At 37.6% G+C, this 25135-nt stretch overlaps 1 protein-coding gene across 4 annotated transcripts in view; it reads left to right on the top strand.

Moving 5' to 3' along the window:
* The first annotated feature begins 1195 nt into the window (after window positions 1-1195).
* The window catches only part of eya (eya transcriptional coactivator and phosphatase 2), a 63497-nt gene continuing 39557 nt past the window's right edge, over window positions 1196-25135 (top strand). For 2 of the 4 annotated variants that reach the window (XM_022792318.2, XM_022792317.2), the window contains exons 1-2: window positions 1196-2125; window positions 24573-24691. In XM_022792318.2, coding sequence (XP_022648053.1) covers window positions 2084-2125; window positions 24573-24691 — 161 coding nt within the window. In that variant the 5' untranslated portion in view covers window positions 1196-2083. The remainder of the gene's footprint in view (window positions 2126-24572; window positions 24692-25135) is intronic. The other 2 variants (XM_022792320.2, XM_022792319.2) reach the window with 1 other exon arrangement.

The raw sequence follows: 25135 nt of genomic DNA, 5'->3' as shown, positions 1-25135 counted from the left end.
CCCTATTTTACAGAAATCTCATTATAGGATGCACGTATATATGGCTTAATGATTTGTGCTATCTGTAATTTACACTGACTTTGGATGACTTATTTTGCTTTAGCTGGCTGGCAGGGCTCGAAATCTAAATAGAATCAGTTATTATTATGTGAACTTATTAGAAATTATTATGTGTATTATTATCAGTTAAGTATTATGTGAACGACCTGGATATAGCCTACAGCGGCTAATGTATTGACGCCTTTTATTATTATGATGAGCTCGAGCAAATCGTTACACTTTTTGTTGTTGAAGTTAGGTAGACATTCAGCCTTCGGTTCGTGGATCTGATATTGTTGATCCTTTACGAGCTCTCATTTCATATAGTCTGCAATAGTAGCCGTGCTAGAAACTGACTTGCCTTCTATCAAAGGTGTCTGCAATCGAGTGATTTGCTCCTTCCGACAATCTTAGCTGCGACCCACGTCTCCAAGGTCATTTACATTCTCGCCATTTACCTACCGTTGGTCTATAGTTTGCAGTATACTGCAAAAACAAGTTCTCGTCTTGTTCATAATTGCAAAAGCTTTGTGCTTTGTCAAGTTTTTAGTATTTATTGCGTCCATATGTAACTAATGAATTCGTCATTCATTTAGTCATATTTTCGATAAATAAAAACTGATGCTACTTCTTTGGTCAACCGTGCCAAACCAATGATTCTATGTAGAAAAGGACTTACCTCTCTTTTAAAGAAATCTTACATATAATGGCTATAATTGCAGTGAAACGGCTCCTCCCTGTGGCCTGCTGTAGTTAAAGAGCATCAAGTCCCATTTAATCAATCCAGCCTAACGATCCTCCGGCCACCCTTGAGCTACCTATGTTACCAGATTCCCTGGCCATTACCACGGTTGTCACTTGCCTTTCCTCATTTGTCGATCATTCCACTGACAGCAGAGGGCAGTGCTATTACTGCTAGACACACTTCCTCCAGTCCTCACCTCTAGCTTCACTAAATTACTGCATTCGGTTCCGCATTGCCCGCTCCTTTCCCAGCTCCAACCCTTCCCACCCTCTGGCGTTCGCGGCCTCCTTTCTCATTCGCCATATCATTATTGAGACGACCAATGAAAGCCCGCTCTCAGTTGGGCGGGGCTAGAGAGCGGTGATCGGCACCGCCCACCGCGGGAGCACACGAACCGTTTGCGTATGCTCGTAACCTACTTGTGCGCCCGTACGCTAGACAAGACAGTACAGTGGCAGGCACACGAAGTGCCGCGCTTAACAACTAAACTACGCAGAGGGAGGCAAAAACACGATTATTTGGATAGCAGAGTTACAAATGACGTTTACTGTACTTGCATCACTAAAGTAAAAAAGGCCGTTGTCAATATCGAGTGCTATAATTTTTTTTGCAGCACTAGCCAGTTAAGTATTTCCGGTTCGTACTGGCGTTTCTGAAAGTACATTCCTGACAAAGGTAATCTGCCATAATCGGATTAATGCAAGCTGGTTTGTGAAAATTAACAGTGGATACCAGGGTGATTGTGGAATTCTTTTGAATTGACAGTGTAAACAAGCGATTTCAGATAGCAGAGTGTGATGTGGATAGCGGGCGTCGCGTCTAATTCCAGTAAAAGTTATTTTTCGACGCTCTTCCGTATTGAGTGGTCATTGTTATCAAAACTACCGGTCTAAGGCAGCTCTGATTTGTTAACCGAACTAGACCGCCACAAGGGAGTACATCTTAAATCGTAATAGTGGAAAAAGGTGTAACATGTGAAAGTAACGGATCACTCGTTTTCATCAATAATAGCGAGGTTGCCAGTTACGGAGACATTAACGTTAAACACGTGAGTGAAGTGCGTGACGAGGGGGGCACTAAATTTATAGTGCATCTGCGTTGGTTCCATCAAGGTTCCCTTCTTCGGTGCATCTGCATAAGTAGCTACTTAATAGTAAGAATAGTGATCACCGACAAGAATCACTGCTGTAGCAACGTAGGCTTTGAAGTATATGCCTATGTCAACCGGTGGTGGCCGAAAGTGCGAATCATAGGGTTCGTATTACGTGGGATGTTCGATGAAGTTTTCGTCATTTCGTAATGGTTGATGTCACCGATGATCCTGCCTCCAACCTACCGCCGGTATGTTGAAAGCGAGCGTTTGTTACAGATGTAATCGATTAACTGAGTGCTATGGATAGAAATGGAACGTCGACGATACGGGATCAATCCATCATGATCAAGTTCTAACAGTCAATTTAAAATTCAGTTGTTTAGGTAGGCAAAGCTTAACTTGTAATATAGGCCACAAAATTTTACAGAGAAATTGTTGGCCTGTCATTGTCTCATTTCGATTATATAGTTTAAAAAATGTGCTTAAGAACAGTGTCACGTGTTTAGCGATGAAATGTAACTCTGAAAAGATCAATTCTTTCCTTGAACTGTGAAGCAGAGTGCCTAGCTCTTACACAAAATATGACGAACTTTTTTAAGATAGCTACCTATAGGCCGAGTGTAAGCTAAAACACAGAATATGTATTTTAAATTGAGGAAACTTAAGTTCACGACTAAGTCAACCATAATGAACAAGGCAACAGATAACCGAAAGCCAAAGACTACGATGACGAACAAAGAGTAGAGCAAAATCGGAGGGAAAGGGTATTTTCATAACGTTCCTGTTATGGAAACTGTTCATGGCCAACAGGCGTTTATCATCCTAAGTTCCGCTCGATTCTGCTATTCTATTTGGTTAGAAGCACGGAAGCACGTGTTCTGAGTAGCGGCATCACACACCACAGTCCTTCATCGCTTTCTTTCTTTTCGTTCTGAATTTTGCTTCCACCTTTTTGAGTTGAATGTCAGTTAGGTTCCGTCTACAGATACTACACAAGTAAACATAGCAAGAGTAGCAAGTGGTTGCTGAGCAGCGTATTTGTGCTTACTTTCGGCCACAAAGAGCAGAGCGTAAGGACACCACTATTGGTACTGCGTCCGTCCGTCCCTCCGGCCGTGAGTCTTCTCCGGCCTTTGAGCTGATTGCAGCCCGCTCTCTCACAGACGAGCAATGGCGTTACTGTTCGCTAGCTTCCAACGCGCACAAGAAATAAGGCGACCCCGAAAGCCATCATTGGTACAGCTACTAGAGCCGGAGCGAAGAGCAGCAAGGATGCCCCGTTTTTCCCGCTAGTAAAGGGCTATAGGCAGACGACCTGCAGGCGGGTGGATGATAGAAGTTCATGATGGTGGTGGTGATGTTGCGGCTGGTAGTGGTTGTAGTCGTCATCACTAGAGTAGACGTCGTAGTCTTGGACGACGTGAACAGGAAGCGGAGGAGGTGTGGAGTGTAAGATTGAGACGAGCTCCCGGTATGACTGTAGCGACGGTCAAAGTGCGCTGGCATCATAGACAGAATCCGCTAGCTAACGGACTGCTAGTCAAGCTGGGTAATAGCAACAACGGCACTAGCTCGGAGGCAGGCGGTAATGGCATGATCATCAGCATCAGCAATTGCCGGATGAACAACTGCTGCGACTATACAGATAGTTGGCGGCTGGACTACCCTCTAGTATTATGGAACGGTCGATGCGGAGCGAAATGAGCGGTCTATTGGCGGCTTACTATTCATTCGAGGCCAATCTACTATACTACCACTATAAGCGCTGAGTGAATACTCGTACTATCGCTACAACTAGTACTGTCAGTATTACTATTGTAGTTATCGTGGAGTACCTGTTACTTTACTTACTTGTGCCGCACCACGAATATATGCTATTATCTATGTATTATGTACGACGTACTGTTGCGACCGCTGCAACGTCTATCCTATAGTCTACTATAGCAGAACAATTGTTATTAAACATATTACCAAATCTATCAGAATGGTGCATTAGCATTTGAGTTAAAAGTTACGGAGGAAATGGTAAAAATAAGAGTAAAGTATTTAAGCCTAGCATTGTAAGGGTTTTTCGCAAACCCACTGACGCGTATAGTATACTTTAACATTCTATCCTGATGCCCTTATCCTGTTTAGGAAAGGATAATATAAAACTAGGAAACTTATAAAAAGTTTCCTGTTGAGTACTTTCCATCTAAAATTCCAAAGCTTCATTCTACAAATCCAATAAAAATTGCAATATTTTTTTTCCGTAGATACTGTTTTTCAGTATGTATAATGCTAAGTATATTTGCGAGTTAACAAATAGATAGTTTGCCATGAATTTTATATCTAAAAAGTAAATTGAACTACAGTGAAATTATAGAAAGTTCCTTGCTGCAGTACATAATAAATACACGTCGTGCGTCGTGCTTAAAGCTTCTTTTATTGAGAACGAATATCTTATTTTTTTGTATTAAATTCATGCACCCCCTTATTTAATCAGTAGCAAAAATCACATAGGCTAAAACTTTGCTTTACCTGATCTACTTGAAATGAAAACTACATGTGCTCACCACGAATGCCAAAAAAAGCTCATGGAATCCTTCTCCATCAACTTAAGAGTTGATAACTGTCAAGATGCCTTTCCAGATGGCCATATAGTATTTCTTAAAATGCATCAATTTTTAATACTCAGCGTTAAAGTTGTGATTATCTTAGCATCTATTACTAATATGTCCAACCAGTTTCACGCGTAAATGATATTGAATACAGGTTACGTGGGCCGAAAATCCCCGCTTGTTGCGATGCAGCAGGGTGAACTCGGTCTATGAGTAAACCTATTATCTTTTACTATTCTTTATATGACTTGAGGCCCAGAGTATTCGATTAGTCGGAAAATGTTGTTTTAAGCCTACTATGTTATATGTATAATTGTACACAATATATTTAGGAAATGGCCTGAAAAAGGACCTTCCGACTGTTTGTCAAGACACGCATCAGTAACTAATAGATCTTGGCAATCTTTGCGGGAGTATTTGCACTAACTGTTGGCAGCCAGGTTAATTGTCAAATTTATTCCTATTAGTATATTACTGTGACATTCTTAAGACGATGTAACACATGTAGTCTAGTGGTCTATAGTAAAATGACCTGATAGGAAAACTTCCAAATGTAGACAAAAATTAAGTCGTGACAAATGTTTTTACACTCATTACAGAATTAGTAATGCTAACTGTTGTGATACACTCTCAAAAAACACATATCATTGTTTACTTTAATTAGTGAAACGTAATTTTTACAACAAATTGCATGTGGATGGTGAAATGTGCGTTAATTCAGCTAGTTAACAGCCTTAATAGGCCTCACTGTACACGTCTCGAGTACAACTCTAAATATACTCGATTGGTTTAATAAAGCACTAGTTCGCGAGAAGTACGGTGAACCCATAAGGCAAAGTGATTCCGTGAGTTAAGTTGACAAATTTGTAAAACATAAAAAAAGTGATATTGGTCATCTGCATAATTTGTATCAAGTATACAAAATATTATTGATAATAAAGAAAACACTACTCTCTGTGGCGCATCTTCTACATCGTCAGTCAAAAAATTAATCGAAACATGTACATCTTCGAAAATGTTGAGTATCCTTCTTAAACGGTACCATTGTATACGTAATGCTCATCTTTGGTAATGACTATGAGGAGTAGGTTCATTCAGTTTTTGCGAACTAGCTGCAGAGATATTTATTTATATCGATGAATTCGGACAGCCACGAGCTTTCTAAATCACTTGAATTGTAAAGAAAAACTAAGAGTTTGAAGAAATTTACAAGTTTTAAAGAAGCAACTAGTACTGCTATATACAAAATCAGTCCAGGTACTTGGATTTCATTAGGGCAAAAATATTTGCCCGCATGTATCAGAGCTAAACCTTGCAAATACAATGAACTTTAATTTTAAAGTAAAAGCTTGTGTATCATGTGCAACATGTAGGCAGTCGCAAACGTGAGGATCCTTTGAATGCTATGAGTAAGAAATGGTCACTGAGTAATTTGTAGAATAAATAGTATCAGCACAAATTGGTTCTACAAATATAGAAATGCTCGATAATCGGAACCCCGTTTTTAAATAGTTTTTATGCGCCGCATAAACCACTTACTTCTTTAATCTGAGTGAGTCGCTTTCGCTTATTTTTAATCTAGGAAATCTTCTCAAAAAATAGCACCGAACTAACTGCCAAGGAAGTTTGTGTGAATTGCTCAAAGAAACATTTATCGAACGTAAACCATTTACATGAAGAGCTTAATTTACAATAGCACTTTTGCAAATACCTCTATAGTACTAAATGATCATTTAATTTAAAATTTTCACCAATTTGCTGGATGCACGCATATTCAGAGCTCTTCTTATGCATGTAAACAGAGAGCGAAGGTTTAAAAAAGTAATTTTTCCGGGATAACGATTAAATCAGGTGTGCTATAAAGAACCGTTATTAACTGTCTATACTATACTAAAGGGTATTTAAAGCCCAAAACATTATGTTATATACTCGTTATAAAAATGTGTATTCATTCTGTTTAAGAAAAACATTTCTACAAAAGCAGAGTAAATGAGTTTTGCCCAGTTGGCAGTCTCACTTATCAACCGGGCCCGTAGCTAGTTAGTTTAATGCAATGAAGAAGTGTACTTGAAATTTCGTGAAACTTTAACTCAGGTCTTTGGTGAAGTTTTTATATGCAGTCCAGTAATATGGCTATCTTGCGTTTTCCCTAACAGCCATTTTGCTTGTCAGCAGCACAGCATTCCACTGCAGGGCCTGCTTGTTCACGCTAATTGGCAGTCTAGCAAGTCCTGCCCCATCCATTTTGTGAAAATGCACTATATGTACCAATCGCCACCCCGCAAAAATCAGTAGTCAAACAAATCGAATGAAACAACCGTCCGGGAAGACGAGTACCGCTCAACGACCATCTGGCGCTTGCGATGGTTATGACTATCAGGAAACCCAATCATAAATAGCGATATAGAACAGGCTGTTTAGCCTATTAAGGCAGGGGCAAAGTTTCTCCCCTGTTTCGATCACTTGGAACATCTGATAAAGGTTGATCCTGTGGGTCGGATTCAGGAAGTCGCTACAGGCTAACTTGGTGCATATGTTTCCTAACTTTCCTCGGTTCTACTTGTGGCTTCTAAGAAGGTGCGATGCAGCATCGCATCGAGGTGTTAGTCAGGGTTGCTCCTTTCTGGATCACCCCCTCTCTTCCCCGCAAAAACCTTCGCATGCGATCTAAATCCAGGCTAGTCAGTTCTAAATCAGAAACTTGAATGAAACCAAGAACTTTCCACAACAATCCAGCCACAGCGCCGTCCTGGAAGCGTAGCACACAAAGGGCTCTGTGGCCGATGGATGATATCGCTTATAAATAACCGATAGGCTCAACCAGAATGTAACAATCACATATGCCATTTGTAAAAATTTTTTAGCACAAGCCTTTATAAATACATGTTGAATTGAAAGAAGCAAAATGTCTTCCTTAGTAAAAATAAACCGCAAAAAAAATTCACACAATATTACTGTCACAGGAAATATGTTAGCAATCTGGGTCAACAATGAGCATCATTTTGTAATATATAACTATGGTGGTGGAGTCACGTTGTATCATTTAGTTGGTTATTTAATTATATCAATCGGTTGCAAGTACAAAAAATAGTATGATGTAATTATAAAGAGCTAAGGCACAGTCACACGAATGTAGCTTCTTAAAAAGCCATAATTTAAAACATCTGTAAATATTCTACTATAGTAGATCGAACTTACGAAGATTGCAGGTTTTGTTAGTAAGCATAATGTATCCTGAAGATTATAAATGGAGACTATTAGTCCTATAATATTAGCAACACGAGTTTACCCTTCTGAATTAATCGGCAATCCACTATATGCTTGTTTTAAATCGATAATTTTCTTTTTCTTCTACAGGAAGAATAATGAAGTTAGGAGTAAGGCGGTTATATTAATCAGAGCACAGCTTATCATTCGTTGGTTACGCCATTTGAAACAACGTTGTTGTGGTAATGCTGCGGCATTCCTCGCTTGCCCACAGTTACTTTGGCATTTCTCGCTATCCTTTTAGTTGGTATCTAAACAACAGCCAATGCGGTCAATTTTCCTTTCATTAAGGTGTCTTGCTAAGACCCTGGTGACCACAGACAGAATCTTGATCTTGCGACCATTGAGTTGTAAGAGAGTTTATTTAGTACTAAAAATACGTTGAGAGTTGCGAACAGCTACAATATCGTTACAAGGAAGAGGGTAAAAAGTAGGCATTTCGTAATTTATAGAATATAATTATTCCCAATGGGTTGTTTCTTGCGCTCATGCTAACAGTAACAGATGATGCTAGCTCTTCCTCAAATAAAATGTTTTAACATATTTTATTTAAGCTAGAGTATGTGTCATTTACCACCTGGTAAGTTAATTTCGGATTATGTTATTTATTATTTATGACTATATCATATTTACTACCCATTATATAAAAAACAATATAGGATTTGGAAAATAATATTATTGTAAAAAATATAAAACAGCTTTAAAGATAAAATTCCCACGGCTCTTGATCCCTGATTAAATTATGTTAGTATTAAACATTAGAATTATTTACTCTAATCTAATATTCTTAAAAAATGACAGAATAATAAGAAGTTCTACAACAAGCAATGCTTCATAGGAGGCAAAGAAAATGGGAAGTGTACTATCACCCTACTAAAGACCTCAGCGCCTTATAAGATGCATCCGAACATACAAAAACACGCACTTGCAAGAACACTTTGCTTTTATTATTCGGGTTCATTCTTTCTTGATCTAATAGTTTGTGTACGAAAAATGAATGTATTTGATCACATTGATAAACTTCTGATATTCAAAACCCTGCACAAGCCAGATATACTTGACAGATTTTTTTTTTTATATAATTAACGAAGTTGAACTCAGGGAGTGGCAATTTATAATGCTGCAGCATTTTATTTGTTTTCGAGTTTGACCTGTATTCTGGGAGATATCTTCAGTGAGGCACGAAAATCAGAAAATTCAAATAGTTTATAAAAATGGGTTCGATATTAGAAATACAGCCAGAAACAGCTCGCCCTATTAAATCAACGATCTTTTTTAGAAGCATGGGGAACCTTTTATGTGAAAAAGTTCAGGAACAATAGTTTAGACTTGAAAAGTTTAGCCTGGAAAATGAGTCCCGTATAAGACCCTATAGTTTACGGGTGTTAGCCTAGCTGAAGCAAGAATCAAAAAACGAGGATGTAGAGACACCTACTTCTCTTCCCAGTGTTATCACAGTGACCCATTATTGCACTGTATTGTTACTTGCGGTGAAAATGAAGCTCCTATAATAATCGCAGACGATCACATCATATGGTTGATGCAACTAAACTGGCGGGGCATCACCGTGACGTGAATACACATCTGTCACAGCTGTATCTATTTGGTGGTCTAGTATAGGTGTTACCTATTATGGTTTCCTGAGTAGCGGTTCGTTTATTAAGGTTTAAATATACTTTCCACAATTAAGAGGTCTATAGATAAGCTTAGTGAACAGAAATAAACCGCTTTCATCGCACGACAACGCTCGATGTAATGTGAAGAATCAAGGTGTTAGTTTCTGTCGGAAGCTCTATCTTCCACCATACTTACCAGATGTTGCTTCGACGGATTACTATTTTTTCTCCACTTTTTAATAGGAAAAATATCAACATGATATAGAAAATGCAATTCCGTGCTTTATAGTTCTACAGTCAAGGGTCATCCAAATAACAGTCGGTCATAAATGATCATGGTGCATACTTCGACTGAAACTCTGCTCGTGAAAAAACTTCAAAAAGGCAAAAGCTCACTATTTCACGCTTTGTATGTGGCGGTATATAATTATGTCGTTATAAATAAATATATATATCTGCGGTGGCGCCGCGACAAGTGGGTGGAAAGCTGCAAAAATGGGTTACAAGCCGTTATTTTATGCTGGCTATACATCAGGTAACCGTGTGTTTAAGCGTGATATTGGTCCGATTTTAATGTCTCACGTCCAAATGTAAAGTGGTAGCACATGAAACCTGGACATCAAAACTTAATATATTGTTTCAAAAATTAACTATTTTCCGTGGATAAACACCATGAACGATTTAGTGTTTCTTATCTAGGAGTATAATCGTTCCTTAGTTATCTACTTCTACCACGCATTGGATGTCCTATATTTCATGAGTTTAGATGTTATTACGGTATTATTTTGTATACCGAATTATGTTTCTTAGGGATGATTACAAGAATGCTGTCCATATGTCGTCTCAAAAACGCACAGTCCTTCTGGTTGTTTGCAGATGATTTTTTCGCAAGAAACGAAAGTCTGTGCTATTATAATGAAAAATCTTTTTTTTTTTGCTCTGATGCTATGAATAGGAGTGCATTACGACTTATAAGTAGTACTACTGTGAAATATTTCATAACCGTCCAACTGCTGAACGTCACCAAGCTAAGTTCCAATCTATAATATAGAATTTTGTTGTGCGCTAGCTGAACTTATTAGCTTAGAATGAAGCTGTTCCATCACAGCATGAATCATTTGTTTTTGTTTTCTGTGTCCCTAAATAAATGGATAGTGGCTATGTCCTATACGACCAAAGGTTGTATTCCTTCCAAATCGAAAGCCCACCGCTACGCAAATTTGGTTGTATATACATATAGCAGTTCGCGATTAACCAAAATTTCGGCGGGTTTCGGTCTTTTGCTTCTGTCTGCCGGCATATGTTGGAGGTACCTTGCTAAAAGTGTTTACACTATCTCCAATAGAATTGGATAACATGAGTTATTGAAGCCTAACGAGTTTTAGCAATATAATCAAACGGACAGGTACAAATGGTAACTGCACTATGTTAAAAATACTGTTTCAAAAAATATTTTTTCCTTGAATCTAAGTGAGAATAAAAACAATTAAATTGTAACAAACCATTTTTCAGAAGTAAAATGTTCTTGAATATAAAGGGTTCGCTCGTGTGTGCAAATATTGGCCTTTCGGACTAGACTTTGGGATCCCATGTGAAATCCATATTCACAAGATACGTTTGGAAGTAGGAAAGTACAAAAGTTCCCTGTGTGTAAGAGCAAGTGCTGTTGCAAGTAAGTGGATTACTTACGTAAACCGATCGGGCACTATTACGAAAAATGATTTAATAAGCAAGATGTCACATACGAGCGTATCTACGTATCGATACACAAAAACTTCCTAGACGTATGCAACGTTAACAACTATGGCTTTCGTTTGCTCATACGTGACAAGGCATTCTATCTGAAGAACTGAATGCTATGAATAAAAAGAAAATTAGCAAGGAAGTGAAAATTAGATCAATAGAAAGCGGAAAAAAAACGTACCTTTCTAGTTTTGCACATTCTTAGCATGCAGAAAAACTTCGGTGCACCTGCACACAACCGCCACTAAACGGCATTGAATAATAGCTTTCTAAAGCTCGTTAGGAAGTTTTGTGTAAAGAGTGCCAGCGTATTCTCATCTCCAGTTCCGTCTATTCGTACGTTGATTTACGCAAAACGAGATTCCCTGCATCACCTAAATGGGCTTGACTTCTAAATGAGTTTTCTGATAAAAATTAAAAAAACATTTTATATACAATATTTCAGTAATCATTGCTGGAGTTTCTGTTTGTTACGTTTTAGCTACGAGTGTGCTTATCGTTTCCACTCATAGCTGTCATAAACGACAAAGTTATTACAACTTATTACACTCATTTATTTGCAGATCTACTTTTATGGGCAATTTCCAACTTTAAATCTACAATGGTCCTAGTTCACGCTAGAGTACGATTTGCATGTAAGCAATGCTTTCAGGAAAGATGTAATTGTAAAGAATACCTAATTTGCATTTGATTGCACCTGAAATACGTACTATTAAACAAAAAAAAGTATCAATAAAACCCTTAGCCTTTGTCGACTAAAAGCGACTACGTAACCGGGTTTGTGGCGCCATATTTCTGTGGCTGTCTAATATCCGCAGACAATCGAAGTATATAAATATGTGCAATAAAAAATAACATGCACTGTGTTTCGTTACAAGAATCTCAAGTCCTGCCAATATTGTAAAAGGCTTTTGGGCACCATGATGTAAGTCACTGTCGGGGGTTCAAGTCTTGTTAGCCACTTTACGAAAAACAAAAGACAATGAGGATTGCCGAATTTCCGCGGGGAGCTTGCAAAGCAGTTAGGTATTCGCTTAGAACCATTTCGAAATATCGTTTGGAAGCGAGAAGGCTCACAGTAAGAGTTAAGAGAAAGGACCTAAACTTGAGCAAATGCAAACTAGTCAATAAACAACAATGCTACTGAGAACGAAAACTTTAGCGTATTCAAAGAAGAATCGCATTTTCTTCAGCGCGTCAAGACAGATAACGAGCCTTCGGTGTACTGGAATGATGTGAGGACTCAGGTAATCGCCTAACTATCGCTTTTTTTTTCTACAAAAAAAAGATTTTTATCAAAAAGAAATTACATATTTAACTGATGGCGACTTTTTCCTTTCCCCAAAATTCAGAAAACGATTGGATCTAAGAGATAAGAGCAGAGATTGCGCCCTAAAACTGGGCTAACTGTAGCACACGTGCAGTGAATTCGGGGGAAAATTACTTCGAACGAGACGACAAAGTGTTGGATGATTGAGTACGCGAAGCTGGTACAGCGTTGGACTATAGTCACTTCTTCGACCTAACAGTATAGAAAAGAAAAACGCTTGCAAAATAATAAGTAGTGGAGGTTTTAGAAACAGACAGTTATTTGGTTGCATTTTTAACTAGATATATGAACAGTTTCTATTATTATAAAATTAACCACTTTCAATTAACAGCCAATTACATTTATTTTATTTCGGGCCACGAAAAAGCATAAGCAACAGCTTCGTGACATTCCACCTTTAATTTGTATATATCTGTCTATATTGCTGGTTCTGGATAGTTACCGCCCAAAAAAAGGTGAGAAAAGAATCGAGAACTTCGTAGCTAGATGCATATGGTCCATACATCTACGTCGTATCAAATGCTTTATTCGTCGTTCCCCGAGTTGGACGCAGCATTACCAGTATTCCAGCCCTCCCTTCTATTTAATCGTATTCAGTCAAAAACAAGTTTGGTGTTAAAAGACTTCGTGACACTTCGTGACTTCGAAAGAGTTCGTGACACAGGAAATTATGCCTACAGAGAAGATTGTAAGAACTTAGATATTTCAGTGATATTGTCTCGAACGTTGCGTATGACTACTATGGTTGGCTCAAAATGGAGGCTTATATAAGCGGCTGCATGCATATGACGCTTGTGTTCTATATGAAGATGCCATATGTAAATCTACAGTGCACTAACTGGGACAATGTTGAAACAAGGGGACAAAATATTTACATTGAATTTATAGCAGGACAGATATAACTGTATAACGGAAGGGTAGTAACCGAGCCAGTCTGTGTTTGATTTGAACTGTAGATTAATTTTGTTATAAAATCAATGGGATCAAATAACATAATGACAGAACACGGGCTGTACCGAAGTCCTCACGTTACTTTGAATATGATGCACCGCTAAAATTCTTTGATTGCGTGGTGGCTGTACCCTGATTACCAGATACAAAAATTAGTTGTTTGAATTTAATTGTCACCTGGAGTGACAGTATTTTCTGTTAAGCTCTCACAGCATTTTGATTCTTGAAAAACAGTTAAACAATTCTTTAGAGACAGAAAAGTTATTAGACATATCCCTACAGAGCGACCTCAAACACTTTCTGGGCAAAGTTAGTCGTATGTTGAGTATCTATCTGTTTGATCGCGCCGACTGCTAGCTAAATAAAGTAGATTGCCGAGGTGAGGCCAATAGTTTATGAAAGACCACTTGAGTTGCTCACTCGTCCACGTATCAAACACATTTTTGATCAACTCCATTGGACTGGCAGAGGTTGTTCCGGCAAAGGCATTTTATATGTCAACCAATCAAAGCAGGTCACAAAGTCGGTACCAATCTGCTTATAACAAGAATAACATTCAGATAATCTTAGTTTAACGTTCATATTATCTGAAGTCTTTTCCTATCAAGAGTTTTAATTCAATCATGTTTATAAATACTATTGGAATGAGCTCGATAAGTTTTTTTTTAGCTGTCTTTCAAAATACCGCGTTGTTAAACATCCGTGTGACGTAACAACAGTTTTGTTTTATACGTAAATTCAAGAACAAGTAAACGCATTTAGCTCAGAATCGTGGTACACGATTATGGGGAATGTCTTTTTCTTTGATACATGGAGAGGTTCGTAAGCACATATATACTACGTACCAGAGCTGGCGACCATGAACCCGCTTGTCTGACATAAGGATGCGTTTGAAAAATAAAATAGACAGGTTATTATTTTATATAGCTGTGTTATATAGAGACAATAACGTAGTTTTAATGCGACTGAAAAAGTTAAAAACCAAAAAAAAAAATAACAAGAAGTAAAGAATGAATGTCAATAAGTGAATCGTATACCAGGATCGGAAAGAAGAACTTCCGGAGAATCAAAAGTGCAAGTGCTTCATTGTAACTTAGCTGTTGTGCTCAATCGTAGATAAAGACCTGTCTAGAAGGGGGCTGCAGAGTTCGGGTGTAATTTGATGCGGCGGAACCTGCAGCGGCAAAAAACCATCAGCAGGAACTCTACAGTACGACTCAATCTTCTCGATTTCAACGACTCGGAGGCACTACTATCGAAATTCACTTAAAATTGACATATAGGTATATATATATCGATATGGGACACTTATATCAGGGTACACATTTCTTTTGCAATCCTCATAGCAGTATTCACAAGTAATATTTGCAAACAAAAATGCATGTGTTCGTCGGTCTAGGCTTGCACAAAATAAAAATTATAAAGTATCACGCATGTTACCAACATCGTGAAAAATTATTATGAATAATTTATAAGTAAAATGTTCGACGATTATAAATCTCACCTGCATGGCGTCGACCAAAAGCTACTAATTGAAACGCAATTTGTTTCAAAAAATCCTCGTTAAAACCTTTTGTTTGCCTATATCTATATTTAGCTTGCAAAACGTTAGGGAAAGAAATCGATACATTTACCTATTATTATTAAATTATTTCACCAAAAGGTCTTCAAAAAGGATCATGCAGTTAGTTTCACTAAGGCAAAGACGGACCCTTACTATATACCTCTAGCTGCATGCGATAGCCAAGGATTCCCCAGCAGATTGCCTTTCCCTCTGTTGCCGTATGACGACGCTACTGGACTGCTGATGGCGATAGTGCCGCTACAAATTATTGCCTCTGTCTATGCCTGTGCACCAGCTAATGTTGATACTCTATCTTGCACTGACGCAAATAAAGCAGCATCAACAACAACGGCTTTGAGATCAACTAAACCCAAGATTAAGAGGGACTAAGAACAGCAACAATCACCGCCATCATCATACAACAACAACAGAACACGCGATTGAGCGTAAGTCGTTGTGGTTTATTTTTTAGTCGTCTGTCCGCTGGCCGCGTAGCATCATCGCCGCTAAGTTGTCAAAACGCCGCTCTACGTCCCTTCGGGGCCTCTACTTTTCCGGCAACCTCTGTTTTTCTGCTGCTATATCTTGTCGGGCACAGCAGGCAGATACTGTTGGTTTGGAAGCGATTGGAAGCGTTACTGCACGCATTAGTACGACAAAGATCAAGGCAAGAGCGACAATAAGGAAAAGACCCACCGCACGAGCGAAAAGGCAGGTCATCCTGATACACGGATTATTTTGCTAAATGCTAAATAAGCTAAAAGATGCCAGTTTAAACAATGAGTTTTAGTCGTTGTCGGATCTGCCACATTGGCGCAGCAATTGTGCGACTTAGATGTTGAGCTTATCATAATACGTTCATCGAGGTCGTACATACAAAACGACGTATGAATTATTAACTTAATAAACTTTATATGTTTGTAACGTGAAAGTGATTTTGCAGGTGAACTTCTTGTTGATGCTCAATACATCGCAGATATTGAGTCAACAATAGCTGCGGTCAAACGACGTCTAGGATCAAATAGTTTTCCACCTTGAGCTTGTTCGGGTCTATGTTTTTGTCATTAGGACTGACACTCTCTTATCGTTGTGATAATTAGATTAACCTTGAGATAAAGTATTCAGTAGATTGGCTACTCATCGTTTTAGTTCTATAGGCACAAATTTCCTGCATAAGATGCCAGTGTCACTTACAGTCTCCAAAAAACGCTTGCCCACTAGTAACGACATGCCTCTCATTTTCCCTGTTGACGACTTCCTAACAACAGTAAATAATTAGTTAATAGGAAAATTAACAACGGACAAATTAAGAACGTCATATTTAAACTTAGGTAGGTGTTCTTGCACAAAGTCCAGTGGTGGCATCCTTGGCTGCAGCTTGTCGAATGGAGTTCGAATCCTTAGATGAAACATTTTGACGGTCTGTTTCAATTCACTAGGAAATCAAAATGATAATTTGTTTTTATTGTAACTAAAATAAATATACTTTTTCCTATTCCATCTCTTAGTTTTCTATATATGTAATGTATTGTACGTAATCTACGAACTAAAAAAATGCAGCTCGCCCGATAGCTCGCGCAAATCGTTGTCTCAACTACACCAGCAGTGTGGTGAATGTTGTGGAGAGGCGACCAGTCTCCTGAAGGTTGAAAGTAATCAAAACAGGGTTGCTGTTTTAAATCTCGTCAACAAAACAGTTTGAAACTCTACAGTTTGCGTGTTATTTTTTAATGCTTAAAATGTACATACACAGTACAATTATTGGCTGGAAGCCGAGCGGCACCGCTGCCCAAATGCAGCATTTCGAGCCAACGACGATGCATATATGACTGCAGTTTGTGGTTTTCGTCGCACGCAGCCGTAAACAGATATAAATAACAATGACGACGTTTAGAAAAAGCTATCGGTTATTTCTCTGTTGAACGACAGTGAAGAACTTGAGCTGTTTATAAAAGCGAGTTAAACGCAAGAGCAAAAGATCCTTCATTGGCAGCCACTGATCTGTCACAGCCATTGACATTCGCGGAATTTAAAAAAGTTGTAAGATACTCCAGCCTAAGAGCCGGTAAAAAAAATTCTAGCTTTATGGCCGAATTTTTCAGTAATCGCAATACCTCACGTTAATCCTGCGTGCTTTGATTGAAGTCCATATTCGTGCTATTCCTACACTGCTCTACTGATGTATTGATAAAAGAGCTTTTTCCTTAGATACAATTGAAGCACTTGGTTCAAGAGCTAACTGCACAGAGAACTGCGCGTACTGAGTCTCAGAGCATAGAAATGATGTAGTGGATCTTTTTGTGCAGCGCTGGCCTAATTGAATCGAATGGGCAACCAAAAGGCGTTCGGTTAAGCTTCACACTAACAAACTTCATGTTAATAACAAAACTATTCTTGGAAAAAAAAAAACTAAAAATAGACAAACATGAGATTAGCAGCCTTCTTCACGTTTATTTATACAGATTGATGGTGCCGGTTATTTCGCGCACTGATTCTATGACGTCAAGCAATTTATAAATTTTGACAAAAATGGCCTGTTCCACTAAGATTATCTCCTCAGATCATAAACTGATGGAGCTATACCATTTTTTCGCAAATTCCGCAAAACGATAATACGAACCAAGTAAATTTAAAAGTTTGTGGTAAGATGACATAAACAGAAGGAACACTCGTTTTTCAAAAGAAACTTCCACAGGTTTCATTATCGGTTTGAGATTATGAAAATCCATATAAAATTTTAGTATAACCCATGCTATCAGAAGGATTTACTTGTGAATCTTTATTTTTTTGTTTAACTCAGATTCGGCTATTATTATTTGTTGCATATATTGTTATTTGCAAGCTACAAGGAGGATATATCTACAAATCTTTCTAAATAAATAATTATTCAACATCATAGTTTAGTCTCTTAGTGAAAAGGTTTTTTTAAGGTATAATTTGCATATTTTTGGGATATTATCTAACATGATTTAAAAGAATATGCTTCTGTTCAGGCGATAATATTTTTTATGCAGACTTTATAAAAAAAAAATTTAATGTAGCCTAAACTTTCAGTATGAGAGCTAGTAAAACTACATTTTTCAGTGTATTCAAGTTCCATAGGTAGATATTCAAATTGTACCTTCATGCTGTGATCATGCGAGCTTCAATTCTTTTCCTTTACTGGGCACTTACAATAGAGACTTTGCAAAACTTTTTACCTTCGGCAAAAGGTTTTCGTGATGACTCTAGGAGCTTTAGATGTATAGGAGCGTTTTAGACCGATATATTTATCCCTACTGCTCCTTTTTACAATGTAAAGTGCCGCATGTCATAACACGTTACAACTACATGTCGAAGCAACTAGGCTTGTTACACAAAAAAGCTTTTAAGTCAGCTTTGGCATACTATAAAAATCCAATGCTTTCATTTTTAATATAAGTGCGGACCGATATTTGGCTTGAAGCCTAATTTTCTAACTATACTAAGTCAATCTTTTAACTTTCAGATACCCCAGGATTCAATCTTACTTGCCACAAACAAAAAAGTGCACGTAACAACAAATATCGAAAAAGATAACCATTTTGGGTTGACTACGAAAAAATAAAATAATTCTAGCCAAAAGAGGCAATAATAAGTACCGTAGTTAATAATTATACAACATTACTAAAGCTGCAACTGTGAAATACAAAGGAGAAGCATAATTCGATATCTAGTCGTCTTCGCCAATTTTTCCTTCCACACAGTCAAACATTGGCAAAAGAAATTCCGATGTGGTTGTCCCATAATTCATTTTAACCACAAGTTCTCATCTATTCGGATGTATCATATATGATAACGCAAACATTCATTTTCACCTAATTGTTTTATCAGCACTCGTTTAAAAACTACTTCCACTCCAAGGGGGAAGGTGATAACATTGCTATTGGTTTTGTTTACCTGTACTTATTGATGAGGAATTCAATTTTATGTCATTGGAACACAAGCAATGACAGTTCATCTTTAATTTTCCCTTTTATTTATTTCCTATTTATTATATATTTCTTTCTTCTGTATATAGATAATTTAATTGGACAGTGGATCGGAATACAAAGGTTCCAATTAAAAGAAAATTGCATTTTTCGATTTGTGGGATTTACTAGAAAGAACCCTAGGTGTTTTAAAATCGAGTGAAGAGTATGAAGAAACACGACCTCTCTTATTGTCACTTAACATCTTGCTCAGCACCGAACGACAAGTAACCACAATACCACATTTCTACACTGAGTTATCACCACTGAAGGTTTTGATCATCTATATATAAATCAGATAAGTGGGTAGGTAGCTTCAGGAGATATGCTTAAGCCCAGAGTTAACTCAGATTTCCATTTCAAGAAGACTTAGTGGAACTGTGGGGGCATTGTACGATGAGTGCTTAAGCGGAGTAAGACAGTCAACAAGGATCTGTATATGGATCGAGTGCAGAAGGCCATCCAACAGAAAAAAAGCTTCATAGGCAAGACTAGGTCATCCTTCTCTGTGGGAATGCCAGACTACACAAAGAAGTGAGACAGTGAGATACTGAGATAGTGAGAGCCGTTTTGCAAGAGCCTGAGTAAGACGTTTTCCTGCGATCACCATACTCTCAACACCTCGCGCCTATAAGTCAGCACCTTTTTCGGCCATTGGTAAATAAAATTGGTACTATTGACGGTAAACAGAGTCCCAAAACCGAGATAAACATACAACTGTTAACAATACGATTTCGCTCATTTTCTTTAACTACTGTATGCTTTCCCTTTCTCATCTTTTTTAATGGCAATGCGTAAAGTACTCTAGTGAACTTATGCGGTAGGACAAAAATAATTGAAGGTAATGGAGTGGGCAACATAGGCCGACTACGTACAACGTTGCTTAATTTTTTTTAATCTATACGTGGGTGATGAAAAACTTGTCCAGCCAGGCTTTGAGACCTAATTCATCAAATCTACGGTTACTAATTTGGTAAGGTCATAATTCATCGGAGCGACAGGTTACAATTTAAGCTCTTGCAGGGCAGCTTTTACATTCTTCACCATGTGCGGCCAGATATGCGAAGAGGGATGAAGTTGCCTAGTCTATCTGTTTTTGTCTGTTGGATAAGTTCGTTCATTCAACACTACTGGAACACATGTAGATCCTTGTTTATTGCTTCATTCTTCTCAAACATTTTTCTGTATATAAGACCCTTCGAAACACACGAAACGCAAATCGAAGCGGTCTTAGGATGAAGATCTAGTTTGTTTCTGTGCATGTTAGACATGTAAAGCAGCTTTCTTTTCTTTACTTTACATCTATGTGAGTACATTGCTTCCAATCACTGTTGACCATTTTGAATAGAAACCTGCCATTACGCTTGCGTGTTGCTTAGCGTCCGGCGAAATATTGAGAGGCAATGGAAAACCGTCTTTCTTTGTGATATCCATTCAATCTATGAGGTACCCAAGCTTCTCATTGTTGAGTAAATCTCGTAGATTCGATCGCACTGCGGTTTATTTTCTCGCCCAATTCACAAACTAATGCTGGCCATTTTCTTTCTCGACGATTAGGAGATGTGCATCCTGCAATTAATTATTAGCTAATTACATTATTGCATTTTTTAAATAATTTTTGAGAGTCCTCTTTGGCATGGAGCGAAACATCGTATATGGCATAAGTAGCTCATTTTGCTGCTACTATTGCTTATCTTTGCAAGGGGTGAAATAGAGTATGTGTTGAAAATACATTTTTTTCCACCCAAAAATTCTAACATGAACTTTTAAGCTTGCAAAATACCGTCTATTGCTCAAACTCTACAGAAAATAGTGCTTTTTAGTGACTTATCAAAAAGGACAAACAATTAAGTAGCAAAAAAAAGAAACATTAAGAACGAACTGAAAGTACTCGTGTTCCAACCTAATATTTTTTTAAAAATCGATATGCTACTCAATTGAAATCAGCTTCGCATTTACGAGAACGCAATGCACATATTTCCGTTGCACATATTGGAGCAGCTTCCTATATTTGACTGGTTTTTTTCTACTCTGAGTACGCATAGGTTAATGTAGACGTAGTGTAATAAACAAAAAGTCGTGGCACAGATCAGGCTTGTTAATAACAAGTGAGCGTAAATTTTGTGCGTTCTTCAAAAATCGCGTGCCGCGATTTCTGCTACGTGAATCCTATATTTGAAACTAGTTCACGTTGTCACTCTTAGGTTTGGTGTGTAATTGGCTGAAGTCGATTTTTTATAATAAATTTAATATATATTCATTAGATTGTCACGACTAAATTGTAGGACTGCACTTACAAGTTTAAACTTAAAAAAAAATGGTTCGCTCTGTCATTTAAAGATCCTGGAGTTTGCATTTTTCGGTAATCTTCCGTCGGCCACACGTCTTTAAATCATCGGCATGGAATAGTTCTCATATCAGGATCTAGGTAAATGAGAGAACTCGAGTACAGGATATAAAAAAATGGTGTTAAGGTAGTGCTTTTCGGGTAGCCAAACGTCTTTTTTCTTTATGATGGCTCGTGGCTTATGTTGAGTTAGAAACAGAAGTAATTATCATGTAAAAAGGCCGTTATTCCACTTGATGAAATAGTCCCAATTAGCTTAACAGTTTATCCAACAAATGATTGGGGATGATTGTTTTAAGCGCAAACTTGGAATCTTCAAAAAAAAAATTCTTCAAATTTCCGACCTGTAGTTTTCATTAAAAGTTGGGTAGACTATTGGGTAGTTAAAAAGGTTCGGAAGTTCGTCTAATTCCTAATGTGTGATGAAGCGCTGGCAACAGTAGGGCACTTAAAAAGATATCTAATGATTCGTTCATATACTCGCTTAGAAACTTTACTGCACTTATTAGTGGGACTTCTTGAGCTGATGATTGTACATATTTTCAACTGGGAAATTCACTTCATTGATGACCACTGCATCGTTTTGTGCATTTAGTATAATCCCAAGGTATATCTTACGTTGACAAGGTTTTTCATTTGTTGGGTTTCTGTGAACAAAGAACTTTTTGATTGTCTCTGTTTTTTTTTGGTTACTTGCCGACTTGCGTACCCATTTCAGCGTTGCTTTGGCTGTCCTGTGGTTTGTCATAGGTTTATTAGATTGCGTTTTCATCATTGAAAAACAGAAATACGTATTTGTTAAAAGATTCGAGTCTCCTGATTTAAAAAAAATCATGTAGCTTTTCTGCTTCTTTATTATATCGACGTTTTTTTTTAAATATTTAACATTATGGTCGAAAGTCCGAAAGTATCGAAATTCTTAAAGAAAGGATATATACTAATTTTAAGTATAAACCATCAATAGTGACGTACCCACCAAAAACTTCATTCTACTCACTGCAATCTCCACTTAATTAATAAACTCCGATTAATCACAAAAGGTTCAAAAACCTACCTTATCCAGATGTCACTTTCTATGAAAACTAAATGATGATTCGGAGAAAGTAGGACATGTGCTTCGTTAGTTGAGTTATCGTGACTAAGGACAATCTTCATTTAAGTTTCCGTTGAAATATTGTTATGTATGCTCATATGGATTATGACGCAGAACTTCTACCATCGCAAGGGTCGGGAAAACAAACTATTTGAATCAATTTATAGTATTTTGTTCGAAGTTGCGGAGACACCTCATGACTGTTATTATATTATCGGTAAATTAGGATCACTCATATGACATTTGTCCCTTCGGTATTACACACCTTATCGTGCTCATTAATGAGCTTGATGTCTTCCTGGAAACATTAGAATTAGGAAAAAAAAAAGGTAATATTGATATTGAATGGTCCGGAGAAACTATGCCTATGGCGATCAACCCTTTTTTTATTTGCTATATTAATTTGGGTAAACGGATTTCCTTTTTATGCGAGAACTAAAACGCCGCCACCTATCTGTCGTCTGCCTTCGCGAAATGTTTAAGATAAACCTTTTTATTATAAAATACAGCAGGTAACTATATCCCAGGAAAAGGCAATTCCGCAGAACTTACGGCCAGCTTTAGATGAAACATAATATTTTCAGTAAAAATTATTTCTCTAAGAGTACCCACTGCATTTGATTTATTAATAAACAGGCGTTTAATGGGACACATATCAGTTTAGCGTGATTTTTTACAGTGTTCTTATTAGACTACCGGATCCGGTTTCAACTAGCCTTCACGCAATTTATTTGATGAAAGTATAGTTAGAAATGAATTTTCATATTTGTTTGGATTTATTGTCCCAAAGAGCTCGCGCACACCAAATTTGATATTAACACGTTTTCTTCGTATTTTAGTCTCCAGTATTGTACAAAGTACGCTTCTTAATTGTAATGTATACTAAATTAGCCCTTTTCAAGCCGCAAACAACTTCGTTGTCGCAGTTATTGGGCAATATATTACCAAACTAGTGTTAAATATAACTGCGCCGCGAAGGCGGCATAAGTCCTGGTTAAAAGTCAATGACATTGAGGTCACCTTTCAAAAACGAGGGTTTCGTGTTGGCTTCTGCCGATATCTTTGGAACTATAGCAACGCGAAACCTAGTGTTTATTTATTATCACAAAAATGCTTTGACCACCGTGAAGGAAACCAAAAGTGAGTCTACCAGTGTTGGAATACTATGCTCTTTAGTTAGACGCACATTACTAGAAATTGTCACTGAAGATTAGCACGCTTGGCTTCAAGGCTGAGTTAGTAACCATTATCCGATCTACTCCTTTATCGCGTAAGACAATATGGAAAATGATTCTCTAATATGTAAGTGAGCCAAAACGTGTTCCGTTGTTCTATCCGCTTCATTTGATAATGATTGAGAGACTCTATACAGTTCAGACGAAGCCCACATTATATATATACGTTGCAGTGTGTAGCTAAAAAAACTTGTAATGACGCATTTACAAGCGGCGTAATTAAGATATGATAGGTGATGATGGATACTTGTGCTTGGTACTACAGATAGAATGTAAAAACACATTGCAAGACATTAAACCTTTAAAACAATTCTAATTTTTTTTGTTCTTATAGATATAACACTTCCTAAAGGTGAATCTGAAACAATACCTCAAGTTAATCTGCCGTTTGCTCTGGCTGACATATTTGTCGATAAACATATTTGAAATTCTCTTTATCAGTATATACTGCAGTAGTTACTGCGAAAATAATTTATAGAGTTATTTATTTCTAATTTTGGACTATAATGGAGTACACGCGAGTTCGAATACCGGGTGAGGACAAACGTAAGCTTATGGTTGGGTGAGCTAAAGTGTGCAGAGGAAAAAATAGGGTTACATTTCTTCGTTCTGAAATCAGCGTGAATGCATACAATTCGATAAGCCGTATTTTTTATGAAAAACTGCGAAACACTCTGCCCTATGTTTTGTTATTCTCAAAATAGATAACGGCAATGAAGCTCGCTGAGCTTACTAAGCAGGAACTTTACTGTAACGTGAAGCTATGAATCGATTACTCACAAAAATTCACTGTGCGGTTACTGAAAAATTGCTGCTACTGTGCAAAACAAACCCGTCGCATCAAATGTCTCTATACGATTGTATCGTCCTGTTCTGGGTGCAGGTGTTTTGCTAAAAAGTCTACTCTAGGTAGCAAAGGTTATTTAGAGCTATAGAGTAGCAACCCTTTGTTTACTACAGGCGACGTCTGCGCGAGTGGGGCCTCCAGATGGCTCGGAGAACGGTCGACTTCCCCTGAATGGCCACGTGACTATACCAGCGCCTCGTAGCGTAAATCATAAGGACAACGAAAATCACAGGTAGACTGCCAGCTAAAAGACCTAAGTCAGACACCTGCTAAGACCCCTCCCAATGCTCGTTCTGTCCTTTCTGTCCCTGTCCTTCAACGTAAAGCAAACCACAAAGCTATAACAACAAGTATCGACGTAAGGCCACACTTGACCTCATTTCATAGAATAGAAATCAACCTGCATGCAAGCGCATGTAATTTTTGTCAATTGCTACTGGAGTTTTAAAAATTGCAAATGGAACGTTTAATTTTTTACAAAAATTTCACTATTTGGAGAACTGTTTTAATTTTTTCGTAATGCGTCATCTTCCCAGCTTTTGAAACAAATTATTTAATCTACCCTTGTTGCTTATGATACGTTATTGATTTTCCCAATATGTGCTATATTGTGTATATTGGTTCTATATTACGAAAACTTACTACTATCAAAGATGAATAAAAATGTTAATTGGTT

This window comes from Varroa destructor, unplaced genomic scaffold (genome assembly GCF_002443255.2).
Source record: "Varroa destructor unplaced genomic scaffold, Vdes_3.0 BEIS01000002.1, whole genome shotgun sequence".
NCBI lineage: Eukaryota > Metazoa > Arthropoda > Arachnida > Mesostigmata > Varroidae > Varroa > Varroa destructor.
This window is presented reverse-complemented; position numbering and strand designations above follow the sequence as displayed.